This window comes from Pleurodeles waltl, chromosome 5 (genome assembly GCF_031143425.1).
Source record: "Pleurodeles waltl isolate 20211129_DDA chromosome 5, aPleWal1.hap1.20221129, whole genome shotgun sequence".
Lineage (NCBI taxonomy): Eukaryota > Metazoa > Chordata > Amphibia > Caudata > Salamandridae > Pleurodeles > Pleurodeles waltl.
The window spans coordinates 693,974,270-693,997,242 of record NC_090444.1 but is presented as its reverse complement, the minus strand read 5'-3'; the positions used below and the strand labels follow the sequence as shown (position 1 = coordinate 693,997,242).

The window sequence follows — 22,973 nt, the reverse complement described above, 5'->3', positions numbered from 1 at the left end:
CGTCCGCGCCTGGCCCGCGCCCAGCGCCACGACCCCTGGCCCTCAGCACTCCCAAACCCCGCTGCACCGCTACGACCCCATCACCCTCCACGCCCTCAACCCAGGGCGCTCCAGTACCTGCGTCCAAGCTAACCCGAAACGTATCCACGGACCCTTTGCATGTCACACCTGCAAACTTACCTTCCACCACGAAACAACCACGACCACCAGCCCACGCGCCATCAACCACCTCCAATGCATCCTGATCAACCCTCGATCCGTCCACAAGCACGCCGTTGAACTCTGGGACCTCCTGGACTCCACCGCACCAGACGTCGCCTTCATCACTGAGACCTGGATGAACGCCTCTTTGGCCCCCGACATCGCCATAGCCATCCCCGAAGGCTACAAGATTTCCAGGAAAGACCGCACCAACCAAGTAGGAGGAGGAATCGCCATCGTCTTCAAAGACTCCATCAGCGTCACCACCTCCACCGAAGATACCCCCCTCGCCGCCGAACACCTGCACTTCCAGATCCGCACAGACCCCAGGACCACCCTCAGAGGATCCCTCATCTACCGTCCCCCCGGACCGCGCGCCCTCTTCAGGGACTCCATCACCGACTTCATCTCCCCGCACGCCCTCGCCTCGCCAGACTACATCCTCCTCGGCGACCTCAACTTCCATCTAGAACAGAACAACGACCCCAACACCACCGCCCTGCTCGACAACCTCGGCCTCAAGCAACTGGTGAACACCCCCACCCACATCGCCGGACACACGCTCGACCCCATCTTCTCCGCCAGCAAACACGTTTTCTTCAGCCACGCCTCCGCTCTACACTGGACCGACCACAGTTGTGTCCACTTCACCTTCCGACGCAAGACTCGCCACCTCCGCACTCAACCCATCCCTCGTCGACAGTGGAACAAAATCCCCGAAGAACAGCTCTTCTCCACGCTCGACAACCAACCCACCTTCTCCGCCAACCCCAACGACGCAGCCCTCAGCCTCACGAACTGGATCACCAACTGCGCAGACAACCTCGCTCCCCTCAGACGCCCTCCAAGACAGTCCAACACCAAAAAACCTCTCTGGTTCTCTGACACCCTTAAGGAATCAAAGAAAACTTGTCGTACCCTCGAGAAAGCCTGGTGTAAGGACCACACCGCAGACAACATGACTGCCCTCATGAACGCTACCCGCGAACACCACCTGATCCGCGCAGCCAAAAGGAATTTCTTCACAGACAGACTGGAAAAAAACAGCCACAACAGCAGAGAACTCTTCAACATCGTAAAAGAGCTCTCCAACCCCAACGCCATCACGCCCTCACAAGACCTGTGTAACTCCCTCGACACCTTCTTCCATCGTAAGATCACCGACCTACACGACAGCTTCGGACACCAGACCCAGCCGGCCACCACTGAACCCACACCCCCAGCCATCACCCTCAACGCCTGGACCCACATCAACACAGAAGAGACCAAAACCACCATGAACTCAATCCACTCCGGTGCCCCCTCGGACCCCTGCCCACACTTCATCTTCAATAAAGCTGACGACATCATCGCCCCGCACCTCCAGACCATCATCAACTCCTCGTTTTGTTCTGCCACCTTCCCCAAGAGCTGGAAACACGCTGAAGTCAACGCCCTACTGAAGAAACCTACGGCTGACCCAAGCGACCTGAAGAACTTCCGCCCCATCTCGCTCCTCCCCTTCCCTGCCAAAGTCATAGAGAAGACCGTCAACACGCAGCTTACCAACTTCCTTGAAGACAACAACCTTCTCGACCCCTCTCAATCCGGATTCCGAGCCAACCACAGCACTGAAACCGCCCTCATCTCAGTCACAGACGACATCAGAACCCTGATGGACAACGGTGAAACAGTCGCCCTCATCCTCCTCGACCTCTCGGCTGCCTTTGACACCGTCTGTCACTGCACCCTAATAACCCGCCTCCGCTCCACCGGGATCCAAGGCCAGGCCCTGGACTGGATCGCCTCCTTCCTCTCCAACCGCTCTCAAAGAGTCTACCTCCCTCCTTTTCGCTCAGACCCCACCGAGATCATTTGCGGCGTCCCACAAGGCTCCTCGCTCAGCCCGACACTCTTCAAAGTCTACATGAGCCCCCTCGCCGACATCGTACGCAAACACAGCATCATCATCACCTCCTACGCCGACGACACTCAACTCACCAAGGACCACACCAGCGCAAAGACCAACCTGCAAGATGGAATGAAGGACGTCGCAGATTGGATGAAACTCAGCCGTCTGAAACTGAACTCAGACAAAACGGAAGTCCTCATCCTCGGTAACACCCCGACCGCCTGGGACGACTCCTGGTGGCCCACGGCCCTTGGCACCGCACCGACCCCCTCAGACCACGCACGCAACCTCGGCTTCATCTTGGACCCACTTCTCACCATGACCAAACAAGTCAACGCCGTATCCTCCTGCTTCCTCACCCTCCGCATGCTCCGGAAGATCTTCCGCTGGATCCCCGCCGACACCAGAAAGACCGTGACCCACACCCTCGTCACTAGCCACCTGGACTACGGCAACACCCTTTACGCTGGGACCACCGCAAAACTCCAGAAACGTCTGCAACGAATTCAAAACGCCTCCGCCCGCCTCATCCTCGACATACCCCGCAACAGCCACATCTCCGCCCACCTGAGGCACCTGCACTGGCTTCCCGTCCGCAAAAGGATCACCTTCCGTCTCCTCACCCACGCACACAAAGCCCTCCACAACAAGGGACCAGAATACCTCAACCGTCGCCTCAGCTTCTACGCTCCCACCCGTCTTCTCCGCTCCACCAGCCTCGCTCTAACTGCCGTCCCTCGCATCCGCCGCTCCACGGCGGGTGGGAGGTCCTTCTCCTACCTGGCGGCCAAGACATGGAACACCCTCCCCACCATCCTCAGGACCACTCTGCATTCCGGAGACTCCTCAAGACCTGGCTCTTCGAGCAGCAGTAACCCCTTCCCCCTAGCGCCTTGAGACCCTCACGGGTGAGTAGCGCGCTTTATAAATGTTAATGATTTGATTTGATTTGATTTGTAGATTCACTTGCTTGAATCCTTGTCTGTGTTTGAGGCTGAGATGTCAAGAGCTATTTAGAATAGCAGTAAACGACATTAACATGTCTGAAAGGATATAAAAGTGTTTCCGTTCAGTAGCGCATTTATTTTGCTTGTTGAGAACAATTCACATGACATCCAAAGAGGTGAACATTCTCTGAGCTCCATTCCCTTCTAGGCGTCGCCCTAGTTCAATTTTCTACCTCAAGTAGTTTTTAAAGGGGGTCTGTTGGAGAGCTTTCAGTTTGAATTTAGTGACTGATGTTTTGGAGGTTCCACTCACCTGTGTACCTTTCCAGCACCTGCTGCAAAAGGCAGTTGCTCGTGTTTTTGTCATTTGTGTAGAGTCTTTGTGTTTGTTCTAAATTATTTCCAAACCGCATGCTGTGATACCATATGCTGTAATAACGGACTTTCGTGAACTTGGCATACGAGTATATAACATAACTGAAATTATGCAATATTATAGCCATGTAACATTTAGCCCAGGTCTAGGTTTTAAAAAGAAACCATTGTCAATAGTGTAAGCTGAACTCGCAGCTCACTGTATTTCAACTGTAAAGGCTTTGCATTAAACAACCCTATATGCAGGGTTGGACTGGCAGTGCCAGATGGACCCGCTTGAAATGGGCAGTGTGTGGTCTGATTTTGGGTCCCATCATGGCCCACGAGATGAACAAAAATGATCATATCCTGACCCTTTAAAACCGGTCCACCTGTCACCATCAGACCGCCTGAAAGTCCATTCCAGCACTGCCTGCATATAAGATTGTACAACTTATCCATATTGCTATGAATACTGCCTTAGTTGCAAAAAACCTTCTTTCTCAGTTCCATACTGTGGTACTGTAAACTGGAAGGGAAATTATTTGTGCTGCAGGGACTGGGCGTGTGACAAAACCATGAAAACCTGTTGCCCTTGACCAGTATGTTCGGAGAGTTTGGTGGTAGGAATTGCACACCCCTAATTGCGACGTGAAACTAGCTACGAAGGGACATTAATTTACACATTTGTACGTAAAGCAAAAAAGCAGATTTTTGATATTTGATAAGCTGTCCTGCATTTATCAGATTTTTGGGTTCCAAGAACTGTATTACTTAGTGAATCCGGGCAGTGCCAGGTGTGCATGTTCTAGCTAAAATATGGATCTGAGCCACATGCAGCAACGTCCAAGCCTGACAGTTGACTCGAGACAGGGTCAAGGGTCAATCCTTTCTTGGCTTACCCCCTCCTCTGCTGCTTCAGATTTGTCATTGCCCCTGCAACTAGCTGGCATGAACAAATCTGCTTTGATTTTGTATTTTTTTGGAAGCATGCTTAGTAATTCAATTTGCACTCTGTCCTGTCTCTAGTGGTATAATGCGAACTTGGGTAAACTCATTAACAATTTTACTGTGAAATCTGTTTCCTTGTACGTTGTCAAAAGTATTGTTTTGCGGCACTTTGTATATGTGTTAAAAATACACAGGATTTAAGACAACCTCTAGATCTGTGCGTGCCCCATCCACTTTTGTAAAAAAAAAAAAAAAAAAAAATATCTACAAAAATGTATCTTCAAAGTCTCTTAAGTTATTGTTCCCGCATCATTTGGTCTTAAGACAGCAGTTGTTTTTTGTGAACTCTTCAGTGTCACGTGGAATGAGGGAGATGGTGCCTCGGAAAATCTTTCCAAAGAAGGCTGCAGAGCTAAGAGATGTTTCAGTCTTGCAGGAGAGCAGAGCACAGGAAACCTATGCAGCTCCTCCGCCCTGCTGTGGTTGTGGCCTGGACTCCCAATTTTATATTTCTGTAGTAAATGGCCGAGTAATCTCCTGGTAGAGCACGAAGACATTTTCTCTCTTAGTCATTCCTTCTGTGATCTGCATTGGAGTATCTTGTGCCCCCATCTTGTTAGTGATACTCTGGCTTTGAAAACTTGACCCTGAACAGATTTGAAGGTCCCCACTGCATTTTCCTGCACGGTTACATCATCTAGTTGACTTTCATTTCCTACCATTTGCCTGGTGGCTGGACATTGCAGCTTTTGTTGTCGGGTGCACTGGTAGCAGTGATCACTTGTTACTAGGTAGTGCAGCAGCATCGTAAGCCCTCTGCCATAGTTTACGAAGGTTGAGAGTAATAAGAGCAGAGGAAACTGTCACCAGGCTGGTGGGTACTGCTGAGTGCACAATGCGCCGAGTCTTGATAGCTGCCAGAGCTTGGCACACTGTAACTCACCATTGGCTTAATTGGATGAGAGCGCAAACATGATAACATGTTGATGTTTTCGGGTTATAACGCCAAACTTTCACACTGTGCGGTTTAATTGGGCTTTGCCGTATAAACTGAAAAAATAGTAGACCAATTTATATATCTTTTGTTTGGTTTTCTCGGAGGTATGTGGACTTAAATTTTGTTGGTCTCCAAGACCAATTAGCAGCACAGCAAGCATTAAATGTTCAGCAGAAATACTAATTGAGTTAATGCCATATTTTAACTTCCTTTTTGCAGAACCTTATCTAACCAGATTGCATATCCATCTGCTACTTTTAATTATTGCTTGAATACATGTCCTGCTCGAATTTAAAAATGAAAAAAAGATTGTGAATGTATTATTCGCTAATTTGAAAAGCCAGTGATCAAAATATGCAGTCTTTATTTTCTAAAGTATAAAGATTATAAAGATTTTATAATGGGACCGAGTTTCAAAGTAGGTGACAGAAAGTAATTGTAATTTAGGGTATTTTATAAATACTTTCTTGGCCAGCAGCCATTTAGTTTGAACTTTAAAACACAGTTGTGCCATGGTTTTAATGAGTGGGTTGGATTTTTACTTAATATTTTTTATGCATAAATAAAGCTGCCATAGATTGCGTGGTGTCATCAGAGATCCTAGATGACTGACAGTGTGAGTAAATTAATGTAGGTTGATCTTTGAAATTACACTGGGAGTTGACGGTTGACATTTTGTCGACTGCAGCATTTCTTTTCAGGCTCTTAAAAACTGTTTGTTTTTAAACTGTTTTTAATAAAGTTCTAACAGAGACAACCCATACATTGTTTCAATCCATTTTTGTACTTAAGAAAAAGTTGTAAGTATCATTTTTTATGTACTGTCTTTCATACACTTGTAATATGTCAATAGAATATTGCCTTGTGTTCGGACTACTGTGCAGCTCTGTTGTAGGACCGGAGTTATTTTAAAGTTCACGCCTGGTACTATGCATACAATTGAGACATGAGCTCCTTCCACAGTGTGGATGCGCAACATAGCTAGTTTTCCACTCTCTCAAATGTAGCTCGTTTTCACTGTTCTCATCTTCCTCCAGTGCATATGTGCGGTTTATGCTTTAGAGCTCCCACTTTAAACCATGCACATATATACTGCTGATCGTTTATAGCAACTGATATAAACCTGGTTTTATCTCATTCAATTCATTCCCTGGGGGTGAGGGGGCAGTCTGTATCACCTCAAATGTTGTTATTTCTCACTTCTCATCCTCCTGTTTCCTCCGGCTAGAAATTCTCCAGTGCGTGCTTTAACGCTACAGTTTATTTCAAGGGATTCATGTAGTCCATTTGATGCAGTTGAAACCAACTTGCTTTGTGCATGCTCAGTGATTCCTGTTTGGGTGCAGTCCCTTTTATTTTCTCTTAGAAGTTGCAGTTTTCCCCCTCTGTATTCTTCTCTTCCATCATCTGTGTCTGATTGTGTTGCAAAGTGCTGACCTCAGACCATGCCTGTCAAGCAGCTGAGGATTTGATGCAGTTGACCACTGCATATATTTGCTCTGTGCTACCATTGGTATGAGGTTCCTTTGGAACAATTTACTAGCATGCAGAACAAAGTCAACCCAGTGCCATAGATCGTGTTGGATTTCATCATTCAAAGAAGTGTCAAAAGGTAAGTCCAGAACCTCTGAAACCGAATTCTGAGCATCCTTGCCAATGTCAAGACAGTGTTCAGTGACCCTCACAGATTGTGGTTATCTCACTTAATGTATGCAAGTGGAAAGAGTAACCCCTTCACGGAGAAAAGTGCTTGGTAGCATGGCTACTATTTCTGTGATACCTCATAATGTGTTTCAGCTTATCCACTTGTCAAGGTTCAGAAAAGAGGCACTAAGCATTTAGGAGCTGAGGGTCCTCCAAGGACCTTAGCTCCATTGCTTAAGACACACTGTTGCATTGTTTTGACAAGTACTTGCAGAGGCTGCCCCTGAAGAGGGCGTCTGGGGCCAGCAACATAACTGCCACCGGGACCCATAAGAACCGGCTTTACCAGTCCGGGTCACAGAGGCAGGCCCATCAAAAGAGGGAATACCCTTCCTCCCCCCTTCCAAAAACAGTAAAAGCGTACCTAGGTTGGTGTGAAAAAGGCTGTGCCAGTGGGGACCCAGGTGATGGTTTAAACCCCCCAATAGGGGACGTGCCATTACACCTCACAGGGACAGTGGAGTGTTATGAGGTTGGCTCTGCCCCTGCCAAGTTTGCGTCCAGAAAGCTGGGGCAGCGCACACGCAAGTACACCTTCCGACTCCTCCCAGTGCACCCAGACAGTTTTCATCTGCTAAGTTTTCAGTTCAATTAAAAGACTTAATTTGACAAAGCAATGCCAATGGGATGCTCAATTATCCTGTTCAGTCTTTGAGCATTTCAGCATGTTTCTGGAATGGGTCCTGCACTGAGAGCACCCATTGGGATTCCAGCTGCACAACCTCAACGGTTTCCTATTCATGGGGCAGGCGGGGACAGAGGAGTGCGGGGACACCCTGAAGGCTTTCCAGTTACTAGTTAAGGAACTGGGAGTGCCACTAGTGGCAGACAAAACTGTAGGTCCGGCCACAAAACTAGTGTTCCTGGGAATTGGTCAGGACTCAGCGTGCACATCCAGGCTGCAGGAGGCCAAGGTCACTGAGATAAGGGAGGAGCTAAGGGCAATGTGCAGCAAAGACGAGGCAACACTGAGCGAGTTGCAGAGACTGATTGGCAAACTCAACTGCGCATCTAGAGTCATACCAGCTGGGCGAGTGTTTGAAAGAGGCTGACCAGGGTTGAGCTTGGGCTACTTTAATGACCTTGAGAGTTCTCCCTGACAAAAGTTCTGATTACTCCTTGAGCTGGGTTAGTAACCAATGCCAAATAATAATTCTTATTATTAAGTTACCTGAGTGATACCAACATCCGTGAGGGACATTTGATGACCCCCAAGCCTTCCAAGAAACCTTTGGGGGGAAAAAGGGGAATGAATGATGCCTTTTGCAGTACAACTTTCAAATGAATTTGTTAGAAAGCCTTGAGCTTTACTGGCTGTTCTGAAGGGTATGCTAACGAAGCCCAAGAATCCCTAAAATCTGTTTCATTTTTGGTATACTTTTCTTAAAAATCCATGTTGGGCAGTATGTAGATTTGCAAGGTGGGTACACTTAAAATGACTCAGATCTCAGCCTCTGGCCATAGTCAGCTGAACTGTTTATTTCTTTATACAGTTCTCTCATACTGTAAACCAGAGTTGCTGGTCAGGTCAGATATCTTGAATTTTCGAACAGCCAACATCTCTCTGATGTTGAATTGATCTTAAGGGTTAAGGGTTGAGGGGTGTGTGTGTGTGTGTGTGTGTGTGTGTGTTTTACCCCGAATAAACACCTACCACAGACTAGGAATTACAGATTTAGGATAGTAGTCTACTAAAATCCCCCCACCCATCCTCCTCTACCTTCTCCTTCCTACACCCCACCCCCTCCTTCCCACAGCTGACACCCCTCAACTCATCTGCTGTCAGAGCTCTGATTAAAACATCACGGGGCAAGCATCCTCTGATAATTACTTATTCTCTCCCTGGCCTACTTAGAATTGTCTATACAGGCTGCAACTTGTGTGATAGCCATAGTTCCCATGTCACTGCATGTGTGGATGTTTGGTCAGACTCTTGGGGTCCCCTCATTCGTACATTTGCAGTGATGATGAATAGATACACATATCAGTGAAAGCCCAGGCACAAGTATTGACATCTGTGTGTAAGTGGGTATCGACAGACGCGGATCTTTAGGTAACTGGTAGTTGGACATACACATACTTTAAACAGAATTAGGTATTGTTACATTTTAATAGCTGTGTAATCAGTTTATAATGGGATTTGACTTAATGTGAAAGCAACATTTACGAAAGGAAAACTAACGCGCTCCACTATTTCATAGATGCTATAACTCTGAGCAGTGTAGGTAGGAGATGTAGATTTTTTTTTTCTTTTTTTTTCTTTTAGAAGATTTTTGGATACTTACAATGTGGCTTCTTGGGAAAACCATCTTGTAGGCAAAATTGGCATTTAATCAGTAACCTGTCATTGTTTGGTGGCTTGGCATGCATGCAGAGTGGCTACGAAACCATCTTTTCAAATGTTACAACCTTAGTTACCTCATCTGTTGCCTTGATTTATTTTTTTTGAAGTTCACAAATGTAATTGATTACACACACATTTGCCATGCTTTAATGAATAGCTCACTTTCCTCTTTATGATTTTTTACAGGGACATTCCGGTTGATTTCAAGTATATTGCAGAGCCAAGTATGCACTCAATGCCCGCTGTGACACTATCTCCGAATGGTAAGTGGCACCTAAATACTGAACTGTTTTTGATTACACAGTAGACTATTTAAGGACATACATGTTATCCATATACTTTCTTCCGGTTTTCCATAGAGGTTTATTGGCCCTAGCTCTGTTACTTTCACAGAAATGTATCCATTCAAACATTTTCAGTGAAACTTGAACATGCATTTGAGCTACTATGTTGACCACTTTAAAGTGTACAGGGAGTTCCTACTAGAAGGTGTAACAAGGTTCACTAAAATCAGTGAGGGAGCGTGAACGGACTGAGAGGGCCTGGTTTATTTGTTGAAACAATTTCTCAATCTGTGTGTTATATATTTATTTACATTTACTATGATTTATCCTCTAGTAACTTGCCAAGAGCATAAGCTGTCAATTATGATGCATGAAAATCGTTTGACATTACAAATCTCGGTGTAATGTGCAGGACATCATTAGCAGTTCATGTTTGTGGAGGCATGATGCTGTTGGTTAAGGAACATTTTGGTGACTTTATAAACTGATGTTTCCATGGCACTGTGAGGAACAGCGAGTTATAGTGTTATTATTGAAAAATCTATATTTGAGCATTTGCACTCTATGAAAGCAGTTTTCTGTTATTAGCCCAACGCTACCTAGAAATTTTATGAAAAACGTTTCTGATTTCGACGGAACTATAGCCTGAATGGTGAAGCACCATTCTTAACACATTCCATATGATACATTTAAAAATATACTGTATTTCAAATCTAGACTAGTTCCAGTGCCTCAAATTCCAACTGCCAAAATGGCTAACAAAAGACAAAACAAAAATTGTTTGTGCACAAGAAAATAGATTGGGCATTAACACTGATGAAAATGTGTTTACTGCAATCATACCAGTTTCTGCTTTATCCCATCCAAACCAAACATTGAACTCCCAGCCAGTGCAGCTTCACCACTTTCTGATTTTTATTTTTTTTATTTTTTATTTTTAAGAAAAAGCTTACCACTCATCTTTAAATATTTTCCTCAGCTGCTTTCACAACTGAGCTCCTGCCTTTTAAGTGGCAGATTCAGAAATGGGCAGATATTTCCAGGGAAAAAAAGTGAAAGGTAAGGGTGCATGGGTTGCCCCCAAACAGGAACAACAACTAAGCAGCATTGCTGATTCAACACATCTATAGAGCTCTGCACTCCATTTCAGAGTGTAAATCTGGTATTGTAGTTAGCCTCGCTATTTAATGCTCTGTGTTTAACAAGGAGAGCTTCAGGCATGACATTGAATACAGTTAGCCAATGGAAAAAAAAAATCATCCATTCACTGTATTGTCCATTGGCAGTGTGCAGATTCGAAGCACAAGGACCTTGAGAAGGAGCTGTTAGTAGTTGTAGGAAGTTGGCTCTGTGTACACAATCTCGGAGTCTAAGGGTTCCCCTTAGAGGTTGATAGTGGCAAAAATAGATAATACTAATGCTCTTTTTGTGGTAGTGTGGTCGAGCAGTAGGCTTATAAGAGGGTAGTGTTAAGCATTTGTTGTACACACACAGGCAATAAATGGGAACACACTCTCAGACTTAACTCCAGGCCAATAGGTTTTTATATAGAAAGATATTTTCTTAATTTATTTTAGAACCACAAGATTCGGAATTCAAGTAACTACATAAATTGTAAGGTACTTGGCATAGGTAAATATAGAACGTTGAATGAAAACTGTAAGGTTAACAGTTTTGGCAAAAATGGCAATAAGCTATTTTAAAAGTGAACACTGCAAAATAAATTCAACAATTCCTGGGGGCGGTAAGTACAAGTTAGTTTAGCGGGTAAGTAAAGCACTTACAAGTGCAGTCTCCGGGGCATAGGCGCAGCCCACCATTGGTGGTTCAAGTCAACCCCAAACACCCAGCACCAGCATCACAGGGCCGGTCAGGTGCAGAGGTCAAAGTGGGACCCAAATAGCATAGGTGCCTATGGAGACTAGGGGTGCTCTGGGTCCAGTCAGCTAGCAGGTGAGTACCTGCGTCCTCGAGAAGCAGACCAGGGGGGTTTTGACGAGCACTGGGGGGGGGGGGGGGGTCGGTCCCAAACAAGCACACAAAATACACCCTCAGCGGCACAGGGGTGGCCAGGTGCAGTGTGCAAAGTAGGTGTCGGGTTTTGCATTGGTTTAAGTGGAGGGACCCGGGGAGGGGGGTCACTCTGGCAATGCTGGCAGGGCACAGGGGGGCTTCTTGGCTCCAGGCACCGACAGGGCAAAGTTGAGGGCCGCTTACTGGTCACTCCTGCACCAGTAGTTGGTTCCTCTCGGGTCTGGGGGCTGCGGGTGCAGTGCTTCTTCCAGGTGCCGGGTTCTTTGTTACCGGGCAGTCTTGGTCAGGGGTAGCCTCTGGGTTCTCTCTGCAGGCATTGCCGTGGGGGTGCAGGAAGGTCATCTCAGGATGGCCACGTCGTGGGGGTCGCCTGGGGGTCCTTGCTGCAGTGTTGGTTTCTCCGGACACGAGCCGGGGGCATCGGGTGTAGAGTGTTGGGGACTCACGCTTCAGGAGTGAGGTGGGAGTCCCTTTAAAGATGGTTTCTCTTTGGATGTTTGGACAGAGCCGCTGTTCACAGGAGTTTCCTGGTCCTTTGGGTTGCAGGGCAGTCCTCTGAGTCTGCAGAGGTCGATGGTCCTGCTGGATGAGTCGCAGTCGCAGGTTCTTTGAGTCTGGAGACAGGCCGGTAGGGCTGGGGCCAAGTCAGTTGTCGTCTCCTCCTTCTCTGCAGGGCTTTCAGGTCAGCAGTCCTTCTTCTTATTTAGGTCGTCAGGAACTCTGATTCCTGGGTTCAGGGTCGCCCCTAAAAACTAAATTTAAGGGTGTGTTTAGGGCTGGAGAAGAGTAGCTAATGGCTACTGTCCCTGAGGGTGGCCACACCCTCCTTGTGCCTCCTCCCTTTGGGGAGGGGGAGCACATCCCTAATCCTATTTGGCTAAATCCTCCAAAGCAAGATGGAGGATTTTCTAAGGAAGGGGTCACCTCGGCTCAGGACACCTTAGGGGCTGTCCTGGCTGGAGGGTGACTCCTCCTTGTTTTTCTCATTATCTCCTCCGGACTTGCCGCCAAAAGTGGGGGCTCTGTCCGGGGGCGGGCATCTCCACTAGCTGGAGTGCCCTGGGGCGTTGTAACACCAGGCTCGAGCCTTTGAGGCTCACCACCAGGTGTTACAGCTCCTGCAATGGGAGGTGTGAGGCACCTCTACCCAGGACAGGTTTTGTTCCTGGTCACAGAGCGCACAAAGGCACTCACCTCATGTGACCAGAAACTAGTCTGGAAGTGGCAGGCTGGCAGAGACCGGTAAGCCTAGCACTAGCAGTTGGGCTGTCATGCAGGTGGCATCTCTAAGATGCCCTCTGAGTGCATTTCTTAATAAGTCTCACACTGGTTTCAGTGTAGATTTATTGTGCTGAGAAGTTTGATACCAAACTTGACAGTATTCAGTGTAGCCATTATGGAACTGTGGAGTTCGTGTTAGATAAACTCACAGACCAAATACTCTTTATGGCTACCCTACACTTACAATGTCTAAGAATTGGCTTAGACACTGTAGGCGCATAGCGCTCATGCAGCTATGCCCTCACCTGTGGTATAGTGCACCCTGCCTTAGGGCTATAAGGCCTGCTAGGGGGGTGACTTACCTATGCCACAGGCAGTGAGTTGTGGGCATGGCACCCTGAGAGGAGTGCAATGTCGATTTAGTCTTTTCCTCCCCACCAGCACATACAAACTGTGAGGCAGTGTGCATGTGCTGAGTGAGGGGTCCCCAAGGTGACATAATACATGCTGCAGCCCTTAGAGACCTTCCCTGGCCACAGGGCCCTTGGTACCAGGGGTACCATGACAAGGGACTTATCTTTGTGCCAGGGCTGTGCCAATTGTGGAGACAAAGGTACAGTTTTAGGGAAGGAACACTGGTGCTGGGGCCTGGTTAGCAGGGTCCCAGCACACTTGCAATCATAACTAGATTCAACTAAAGGTAAAAAGTTAGGGGGTGACTATGCCAACAGTGGTATTTTCCTACAGTATTAAAGGAAAAAAAGTGCGAGGAGAAACAGAAAACATTAGTCAAATACCAACACCAAAAGAGGTTTTACATAAGTCATTTGGGGGTGGTTCAAAGGTCCTCTGAAATAATGTTGGTGAACTATGATGAACACTTTGATCGCCATTTTGATTACATTTTTACCTTGTAAACGTGTCATAGTGTTGTCTTGACTTTGTTTGAAGTAGCTTAACTAGAATTAGAACATTTACCTTACAAAGAAAACAAATGTTGATTTGATTGCTGTGCCAATGCGATCTTTATCTTTGTGAGAATCTGGATTATTTGTTGGAGTGATTGTGAGCCTTCACTGAGTAATAAAGTCACTGTTTTGTATGAGGTCCAGTAAGGTTTCTTTAAATCAAATCTCAGATCAGTCTCGGATAGCTGTGGCACAGAGCAGTCAGGCTTAACTCAAAGTAAAACAAATGTAAATCATTTATCAGAAGTAAAACAGTCCATAAGTAGGAAACACCAAACAAAAAAAATCCCACTCTGTTATAAAAAATAATGTATGTTTTTATCTTCAAATAGACACCAAATGCAAAAATCTGATGAAGGAAACCATAGTTGTTTTTCTTTTTTTTTGCAAGATTTTAATAAATCACTGCTTTTTACTCCAAAAAGTTTGTAAACATCTGCTTTTCACTCTTAATGGTAGTCTGTGAGCTTTGAAAGCAACGGTCCAGAGCACAGTGAAAATTTTAGGTTGACTGCGAATTAAGTAAGGGTCTGGTGCGGGTGCAGAGTTAGTCCCGTTCAAGATTTTACCTTTGCACTTAGAAATCTGTCAGGTTCTTTTTCCCATAAACGGTGATGTCAGCAGGGTCCCCTGCAACTTGAGGCTCGACGTCAACAGACAGGCTAAGTCCATTGAGCTGGTGAAGGCTTAGTTCTTGATGGCGTTTGAGGCTACCCATGAACTGGCAAGTTGTGGTAGTCTATGAGCCACGACCTCTCTGTGCCCAAGAAACATTATCTTTTGCCTTTGGCTTGCAAGTTGCAGTTCTGTTTGGTGAAAGAATACGCTCTAGCACCAGCGAAGTATTAAAGAACGGGAGAGGCATGTCTTGTGGGCTAGGTTCTCATTCTCACGGCTGCACTAGGAAAGTCCAGGACATGTCCAGTGGCTCCTATTCAGCTGGGCACTTGGCAGGTTTCTTGAGCTTTAATACCCCTGAAGCTTAACAGAAGGCTGACGAACAAGCTCCTTGGAGTCCACTGACTGGTCCTTGGCACTTATGGGAGCAGATCCAGCCCTTGGGGGTCTCTCACCACAAAGTTAACATTAGAAGCAGCCCTTCGTCTAAAGCCTGTCTTGGCCTACAATTCCTCCCCACCTCCCCTCCCCCCACATGTCAACTCAACCACAAAATAATCCCACAATGCATCTCTCTACCAAAATACAGAATGCTGGAACCCTTCTCCCTGGGTGAGAGCTATGGGCACACCCCTGAGGTGTGTCCTGTATAATTAGCCACCTGTCCTGGAAAACCAGTTCTGCAATAAGTTTTCCCTGTCTAGTTAAGGTGCCAGCCTTTGTATCTACACAAAGGAGCAGGCAGGCGGAGGTGTCACTGGCAGTAGCCTCTCAGATGTGGTAGCTCTTTATAAAGTGGGCCCCTTGCGCTACTTCCCTCGGAGCATCGACAGGAGACCCTGTGTTCCCTTCCCTTTGCTGGGAATGCTTCACACCACCTAGCAGGAGGTCGGCAGTCTGTCTCAGGTGACAATTGCTATAACTAACTTAAACCACTACCAAACCTCTGGCGGTAAGACATTTTTAAAGTCTCCTGTGCATTAAAATTTACTTTAAATCTGACCACCTCACCATTAAGTTAGGTTTAATGTTACCATTAATTTGGTACCTTCAAATACTAAGTTTGGTGGCCCCAAATGAAACTTAGCACTTAGCACGTGAGCTAGTGTAACTTCATGTTATCCAGTGGAACTACCTGTCTTGTCTCAGTGAAGATTACAGTTTCGAGTTTTCATTGTCAAAAACAAAAAGAACATGTCTTTCGTTATATTATTTAGCACCCTGCCTTGTTGGCTACTGGGCCCTGCCACCATTTTGGTGGGATTAAGTTCCCTCGCCAAGGGCAATGGAAATGCACCAAAACATCAATTTGTTGACTCTGAAACCATGTAGTAACACATAATTCAAAAATACAGTTTTATATTGCTGTGTACAAAAGAATACCTGTATTTGTTGTATAGTACATACATATACTTTACACAAATCAATCACAAATGTAAAAACCCAACACACATTTTACTTTACACATACATTTTTGGGGTTCTAGCATTATCCCCTTTTCTCATATGAGTTAACATAAGTTGGCAAACACCTTTGACATCATACATGAAAGCAAAGGTTGATTTTTAACAAGATTGTCTACGTAAAACCAAAAATATATTCTATTTTTTAAAATACTACATGGTTCATGGTATAGTCACGATGTTAACCAGGAACTAGGTATCGAGGAGGGGGGCGAGATCCTTCAAAACATTTGTCAGTAATGAGGCCCAGAACTCAGTGTTGCATTTAAGGAGGCCAATTGGGACGCCGTCCGGGCTGGGAGCCTTGGCACTGACACTGATTAATAGCATCCTCTACTTTGCGCAGGGTTACCTATATGCCTAACTGATTATTAGTATCCAGACAGACTTCAAAATCTGAAGGTGTAGCAACATGTATTTTGGAAAAATGGTTCTCCTTTTTCTCACTAGGCATGTGTCAACTAATTGAGGACACAGTCTGATTGCTTCTTCTCACATCTGATACCGTGGAATCCTCAGAAGATGTTATGTTCTGTCTGCTGCTGGGTGCCTTTGTGCCACTTAACCTCGCTCTTTCCATATTTTGTCTATACCATTTCCATAGTTATTGTAGCAGTGGTGGCTCCTTGACAGGGACTCTGGGGCAGAGGTCCCCTGCCTCCTGTTAGGCTCTACATTCTGCACTTTGCCTGTCGAGTAAAAACACAAACACTGCACATCATTTATTTTAGCAGTGTTATGAAGACACGACTTATATATTTTCATGAACAGTACCAATGTGTGCAGATCAGCCCTCTCAGCCTCATCCCTAGGCTCCTGATGACAGGAGGAGGAGGGGGCTGAAGGGACAGAGTAATGACCCATCTACAGAGCGTTTTTTTAAAAACCCAACACTCTGTAAATAAATGTCTGGGTGGTGCATGCCTGAGGGACGTAGTTCAGATACGGTCCCCTCACGCTGGCACAACCCATTTTATTTAGCAGATATACTGCGTATGCCTCAGGCAGCAGAGTATATCTACTAAAATGTGTCTGTCGGGGTGCACATTGGTGCAACCCTCAGGCAATGTGAAGCCACACACAGCATCAGCGGGGTAGAATTCCCAACTCTGTCCCATCTTCTTTTAGGGCTGTATTTTCATTCACAAGAAGAAGCTAGTAGAGGAATTGAGGTGGGTATTTCCCTTTTCAAACCTGCCCTTGCTGCTCTGTCTGACTTCTCATTGGAAATCATTGATTGTTGGTTCCAGTGACAAGAGCCAGATTCCTGCTGTGCTGCTGCCATGGATTCTCAGAGCTGCGAGCAGAGGAAGCAAGGTTAAAAAAAAAAATTCCTCTATTCATGTATGTGTTTGTGAGTGATGGAAAGTGAATGGAATTGGGTGTAAGTGTGTGTGTATGCGTGAGTGCTAGTGTCAATGATAGTCAAAATAAATGAGAATGTCTGAATAAATACAAGTGAATATGAGGGAGTGAGGGAAGGCGTCTGAGTGCTTCAGAAGGACTGATTGAATAGAGATTGTGAGAGGAAGTGGGTAGTGTGTCTATCAATAGTGGAGCAATTGCACCAGGGCCCAGAGTCCGTGAAAATGTGAACGTGTGTATGTGTTTATAAGTGAGAATTAGAACCTATGAGTACGTTTGTGTGGGAGTAACAGGGAGTGTGAGTGAGTGTGCCTAAGTGAGAGAAAACGAGTTAGTGATTGAGGGGGACGAGAGTAAATGTAAGAGGCCTTGAATATGACACAGAGTAATTTTGAAAATAATGGGGTGACCTCCTGGAGGATATTACACCCCACCACTTTCATAAATGACCAGTTGCCACTCCATTGTGCCACTTTGGGGATTTTTTTTGTTTCTTTGGTGGTTCTAGAATTGACAGTTACTCACTGGTTCATGAAGCAGCCAGAAATGGGTTGATATGCATTGTACCAAATTCAAGTCTTCTACTTGTATTTGTTGCAAGTTTTCTTTAGTGTTTCACAACTTAACTAGTACAAGTTTGGAATGTTCCATCGTTTGGTTTTCCATAACCAATTCACCCAGTAAACCTAGAAAGCTGTGTTTCAATATTTCACATTTATTTTAAAATCTCATTCACTTTGTTTGGAAACAGTAGCCCTCACTTTGTTCATGTTAACATAGTTTGCCAAGAAGGCTTTGTAGAAGAACCTAATTTTTAAATAAGAGGTTTAACTCCATCTCACAGATTCTCATCTTGAACTCTGAGAATATTCCTGAATGTGGAATGTCCCAGTGTCAAGAGTCAGATTTTCGGTAACTGTATTTTTCTGAGCATTATTGGCCTGAAAGAATAGTACTCGAGCTCCACATGTTAAAAGCAAGTTTTGTATTTAATTTAAGTTATATGGTTTAGTTTTTTTCAGTGCGTTTGCTGATCGCAGTGATAGATTTACATGTCTCTAGGTTTTCTGTAGTGCAGGTTATCTGAGTTGTTACTGGAACACAGTTTGTTTCTTGCAGTTTAAGAAGTATTTTAGTATATGAATTTACAGACTCTCCTAACTAGTAAAGAAGTCTTTTTTAAGTTGCTGAAACACCTATTGCTGGGCTCATGGCTGAACTTCCTGATAGTGTCTTGTGAGGTGAACTCAAGTCACCTTTGTCCCAGCTAGAAAGGTTCGACAAGGATTAAGCTTGTGAATACAAAAGGTCCAGTGGCTAAGCCATTTGTTTTTAAATCTGCTGTATGTGGGTCACTATTTAGTGCAAGCTCAGCCCTGTCTTTCCTGTGTGGACCAGCCCGCACCATTTTCTTAGTTAGAAACACTTTGCTTTTAGTTTTCAGCACTCTCACTTTTGTAATTCTCCTCCCTTTTCTAGAATTCTCATGCATGCTCAGGGTTCCAAACCTTCAACAATAAAATGTCCATTCAGCGAAGAGAAAAAACTGTTCTCCTCATCACCAACAGTTAGCTTTCAAGAAATGCTTTTGTTTGGTGCCTTAGATGACACCTTTAAAGTGATGTGCTTTATCTACTATTGCATGGAGTTTTGTGTACTGTGTAGAAACGCCACACACAATGCTTAATAATTTCCAGATTTCGTAAACCTGCATATAAGTTGAAACTTTGGTCTGTGATCTAGTTTGCGGCAAAACAACTTAAGGCGTTGTTTCAAGGTTCCACAACAGACTCTGTTGCTACCGTCCTCTGTTCCCAGAGGATGAGAACTAGCCATCGGCATTGATTCTGCAGTGGCCAGTAACTTTCAGTTTGTGTGTGAAGTTCTTGTTTCATGAGACATTGACATATCCCTTACTCAAAGTTCAGAAAGGGTTAGACCTAGCCCTTTACAAATCCCAAACCCTGGCAGTCAGTCAGCAGGACACCTATCTAGATAGCTAAAACCCCATCACTCCCACCCCCGATTGTGATGAGGACTTACTTCAACTCGAGTCTGATATCAGCCCAGATTAGGTCAGATCTGCTACCTCTGCCTTGGCTGCTCGTTAGGCACCTGGCCTTGATGGGTTCCCGGCTACGTTTTATAAAGCATTTTTCCACATCCTATCAGAACCGTTAATGTGTTTTTAATTATTTTTTTAACCACTGGTTCGGTTACTGACACTATGATAGAATCTCATATCACACTACTTCTCAAACCGAATAAACTCCCTACCAATTGTGCTTCCTGTCGCCCCATCACCCCCCTCAAATGTTATGTTAAGATTTTCATATCGATCTTGGTCGGACGCCTTCAGGGTGTGTTGACCACCATCGTAGCCCCACAGCAATCAGGCTTCATTCGTAATCGACAAGCTATGGATAACACATCCCTAGCAGTGGCTCTCATTGAAGTGGTAGAGTGCACACATTAGCCCTTGCTTCTCCTTTCCTTGGACACTGAGAAAGCATTTGACAGGGTAGATTGGGCATATCTTTCTAAACTCCGATTGGGCCCTAAATTGATAACTTTCATTCAAGCTAACTTCCACCAACCTACAGCGAAACAAAAAATTAATGGTGCTTTTTCTTCGACTATCTCTGTTGAAAGGGGGACTCACCAGGGTTGTCCCTTCTCTCCAACCATATTTGCTCTTTCTATGGAACCCTTAGTGTCCAGAATCCCAAATAATCCTGACATTCAGGGCATTAAGGTAGGGGGCAGGAAACACAAATTAGCTCTTTTCGCCCATGATCTTCTCTGCTTCCTTATTCACCTCTCTACTTCCTTGCCAGTGTTAAGGAAAGAATTGGAATCCTTTTCGGACGCTTCAGGTTTCAAGGTGAACCTCACAAAATCATGGGGAATAGGGGTAGCCGATCTTAACGGTGCTTTAGAGCTCCCAGTGCATCAAGGGGAGTTATGCTTACTGCATGCACGGCAGACCTCTACCAGGGCAACAGTCCTCCGCTTCTGACTGACTGCCCTGTTAAGGGACCTCTATCGTTGGGGCAAATTAGAGATCTCTTGGATGGGCAGACTTAACTGCCTTGCGAATAATTTTATGCCTTGCCTTTTATATGTTTTTCAGACTCTTCCACTTATGCTACCTGAATCAATGCTACAGAATATCAGCACTAAAATGTTCTGACTTGTCTGGGATAATAAATCCCCAAGAGTAGCCAGGGTGACTATGTGCCGCACAAAAACTGACAGGGGCTTAGGTTTCCCTGACATATATTCATATGCGCTAGCTGCACAAATCCGTCCTTCTCTTGATTGGAACCACAATCCTGATGATAAACCATGGGTACACGTCGCTCACTCAGCGATCCCTTTGGACGGCCTGGTGTGGTTTTCCCTTGTGAAGGATCCTCCATGAACCCCCACTACTCCCAATGACGTCTCTTCTACTGAACTATTGGCAGACTATCCATAATAGACATACTTTTCCCTCTTATCCCTTCCCCCCCCTCCTGCCTTTGGCACCGAACTGGGATTTCCCTCCCGGTGTTACACACCTTAATTCATACGCCTGGGATGGAGACTAAACCCCTAGGTTACGAGCTTTTTATGATGAAAATGTCTTACGAACAAATACCTCCCCTCAAGAGAAGTTGGACCCCCCGATCTGCGACATATCGCAGAGCCCAAGCTTTGCATTGGCCAGGTCTCCCAAAGGCCTGTATGGCGATAGACAGGGAGGAATCCAACTTAGAATCTCTTTTCTATTCTAATGTCCGGCACAAAGGCATTTCATTACTTTATCATTATATCCACGCTCTTACACCTGCTAAGAAACACTCTTACGTGAGGCAATAGGAGAGGGAACTAGGCACTGAAATCTCTGAGTAAACATGGCGTTCGATATCGCAAAGAGCGTCAAGCATCAGTAGGTCTTAAACACAAGGAAAATGCCTATAAATTGGTTACACAATGGTATCTGACGCCTGTGTACCTCCATAGAATGTTCAGGAGTTCTGACCAGTGCTGGAAAGGGCGTGGGGAGCGGGGTACCTACTTACATACCTGGTAGGCTTGCCCTTGTGTATGCTCTTTTTGGGATCTGACTCTTCAGACCATCTACAATACCACCAATGTCTCATTGCCACAAGATCCTGTGTTGGTTCTCTTGGGCAACCCTGGCGCAGAGAGAGCTCTACCCCCCCCCCCCCCCCCCCCAACTTCCAGAGGCCGTTTTCTATTAGCCACGAGCCTCTGCATAGCGCAGATGTGAAAACAACCTCAAGCTACCACTGTAAATCTGTGGTAGAGTAAGGTCTGGAATATTTACACCATGGAAAAGCTCAAAGCAGTGCTTAGAGATAAGCAAATTAAATTTTAGTCTGATTGGTGCCCTCTCCTCACTTATATCCGCTGTCAGGGCAGGTTGGGGGCATACATCTCACGATGTCCATTACACTTCAGTCTTAAGATATGTGGGTTCTCTCTTTCCCGGGGTCGGCCGAGAGCTTAACATAATCTGATTAAATCCCACCTTTATTTTTACTGGAAAAGGGTTTTGATACTCTTAATGATCACATTTCTATATACCTGACGGGCTGTTCCTTTGGTGATCCATGCTTGCTAACTTAACTGACCCAGAACTAGTCAGATGACTTGAGCCTTTTTATTTTATTCGATCACCTCGCCTTACCTCTGCTGTTGTATTCCGATTAATAATGATGTTTACAATGCTTATTGTCTTCTTTACCGCTTTGTTTTCCTGCTTCACGTTAACGAATGGTAGAAGCTTTGATCAATGTGTCTTGTTTGTTTTGTATCTCAAAATGCAAAAATAAAGTTGTTAAAAAAGAGAAAGGGTTAGCCCTGCAAGTCATTTATGCCAGATAACTAACTGACAGGAAAACTCTGGATCACTTAAAAAAAAAAAAAAACGACCTCTCCTTTTCCTGTTCCTCATTTCCATTTTTTGTGTTCTGTGCAGTGAGAAGATTTTCTCAAGGCTCAGTAAGTCAAAGAGAATGTGTACCGTAGCAGTATCAGCAGTGCAATATTCCCTCCATCGCAGTACAGGTATATCATAAGCTTCACAAGTAGATTCTTACCTGACTACCATAAAAAGTACAACATGTTGGCATGTAGTGCAGCCTTCCATTGCAAAACACAGAACAGATACAGCATAGGCATCAGATGCCCAACAACCCTCTATTACAGAAGTGAAGAAGCATGGGCATCAGCAGTACAAGAATCCATTCTGGAACAACTATCACAAAGGCATCAGAAATGTTGATGCCTTTTCGGTCTAGAACCCGACGTCATAGAAATTAGAAGTGTAAACTTCCCTCTAACTCTGAATAGGCACAGCATGAGCATCAGTAGTACCAACTTGTCTCCCTCACATCTGCAGTACATGCTTTCTTCCCAAATCAGATATCCTTTGGGCATCAAAACTAATCATAAATAAATTCTACAGATAGTTCTTGAGCCATCCTTTTGGTTTTATTCTCTCGCCCTCATTCTTCTTTTTGTGAAGATAATTATTCCTAAAAAAAAGTTTCTGAACAGCTTTCAGGTATGCAATTGAAACTAAGCAAGCTTTTCAAATATGTATGTTTGATGGCATGT

At 45.2% G+C, this 22,973-nt stretch overlaps 1 protein-coding gene across 1 annotated transcript in view; it reads left to right on the top strand.

Moving 5' to 3' along the window:
* CDC40 (cell division cycle 40) overlaps window positions 1-22,973 on the top strand; it is a 324,684-nt gene that overhangs the window by 258,155 nt on the left and 43,556 nt on the right. The window contains exon 13 of the mRNA XM_069234621.1: window positions 9,576-9,652. Coding sequence (XP_069090722.1) covers window positions 9,576-9,652 — 77 coding nt within the window. The remainder of the gene's footprint in view (window positions 1-9,575; window positions 9,653-22,973) is intronic.